Source organism: Nansenia antarctica (genome assembly GCF_963989245.1).
Source record: "Nansenia antarctica genome assembly, chromosome: 16".
Taxonomy (NCBI): domain Eukaryota; kingdom Metazoa; phylum Chordata; class Actinopteri; order Argentiniformes; family Microstomatidae; genus Nansenia; species Nansenia antarctica.
In genome coordinates, this window is record NC_137686.1 from 7,345,200 (window position 1) to 7,346,509 (window position 1,310).

A 1,310-nucleotide genomic window follows, 5' to 3' on the forward strand; every position below is an offset into this window, starting at 1 on the left:
GTGTAGGCATACCGGTGTGTAGAACACTGAGGCATAGATGCTTGTCGTAACAATAAAAAAAAACGATATGGATTCGTGCCAGTCTCTCTGTCTGAACAAATCACATTCATGCGGCATGACAAGGCCTTAGAACGGGCGCCTAAATGAGACTGGCACGCGCCACGCAGGTAACACAAGGTTGATGCTTCCAGTGTAATTTAGCCCTTAGAAAGCAGCAGGTTCATAGGCAGGTGTAAGTGGGTTCAATCCCACCTTCGGTCCTCTGTGTGAAGTGTGGTGGGCTAGCGTCATATAGACAAAGTGGGCAGTTGAACTATTGATCTGTTTGTTGGCTAAGCTTGCTACCTCGTAACGTTGGCCTGTTGGAACACCGGAGGATCATAGGCCGTTGAGTCAGCGTGATTGTTTACTGATACCGGCAAGGCTCCATGCCGGTTCCCGGTTCCCATTCTGGAGGCTCAGAACCATGGTGCTTTCTGGTGAACCAGCCCCCGTTCAGACCAGTTCAAGCGGAACCATCAAGGTTGTCATCAACGTTGGCTATTTTCTGGTTCCAGCTGCGAACAACTTTGGCTATTTTCTGGTTCCGAACCAATTATTTCTTTATTTATTCTCGGTCTGAGCGCGCTGGCCGGTTCAAAATTAGGTTTGCGGGAAAAAAAAGCCCTATCAGTAAGCCTCTTGGAATCAACGTAAAAATGCTTCAACAAATAGTAGTAGCTGATAGAGTCCAAGCAGCAGTTTGTGGTGGCGATCCATTCGCTCACCTGCCAAAATAAATCCACCATATAAAAAGGGGCTGACCAATGCTTGGACTTGACCAGGTACTTCAGGAGAAACATAAAATGGACCGGTGTGTAACAAACTATGAAAACCACCATGTTGGCCGTCACGATCCGTCTGGTCATATTCTTCTCTCCTCTGGCGGAGGGGTCTTCCCCCTCGTTCTCCTTCAGCAGGGTCAAGATGGTCTTGGTGGAACAGAACACCATGATCAGGAGTGGAACGAGGTACCCCAGCACCTCCAGAACCACCAAGAACCGGAAGTCCAGCGGCATGTCCGCGCACCTTTCGTAGCAGGTAAACAGTTTCGTGGGGTGGTTGGAATCCTTGAACCCCACGCATATGCTCACCAACGCCACCCAGATGACCGCGCACACGGCGCCGGCCGCCTTTTTCTTCGACCGGCCCCAGGCCCGGGCCCGCAGCGGCAGACACACGGCCAGGTAGCGGTGGACGCTGATGGCGGTGACGGTCATGATGCTGGCGTACATGTTGACGTAGTGGGTGGAGATCAGGAAGGTGCAGAG

General features: G+C 51.6%; 1 protein-coding gene across 1 annotated transcript in view; it reads right to left on the minus strand.

The window, feature by feature from the left end:
* Positions 1-341: 341 nt before the first annotated feature.
* The window catches only part of LOC308171718 (G-protein coupled receptor 55), a gene marked incomplete at both ends in the record, with an annotated part of 1,257 nt that continues 288 nt past the window's right edge, over positions 342-1,310 (minus strand). Inside the window, 2 exons of the mRNA XM_080546590.1 lie at positions 342-359; positions 693-1,310. The exon at positions 693-1,310 is cut by the window's right edge and continues 288 nt beyond it. Coding sequence (XP_080402716.1) covers positions 342-359; positions 693-1,310 — 636 coding nt within the window. The remainder of the gene's footprint in view (positions 360-692) is intronic.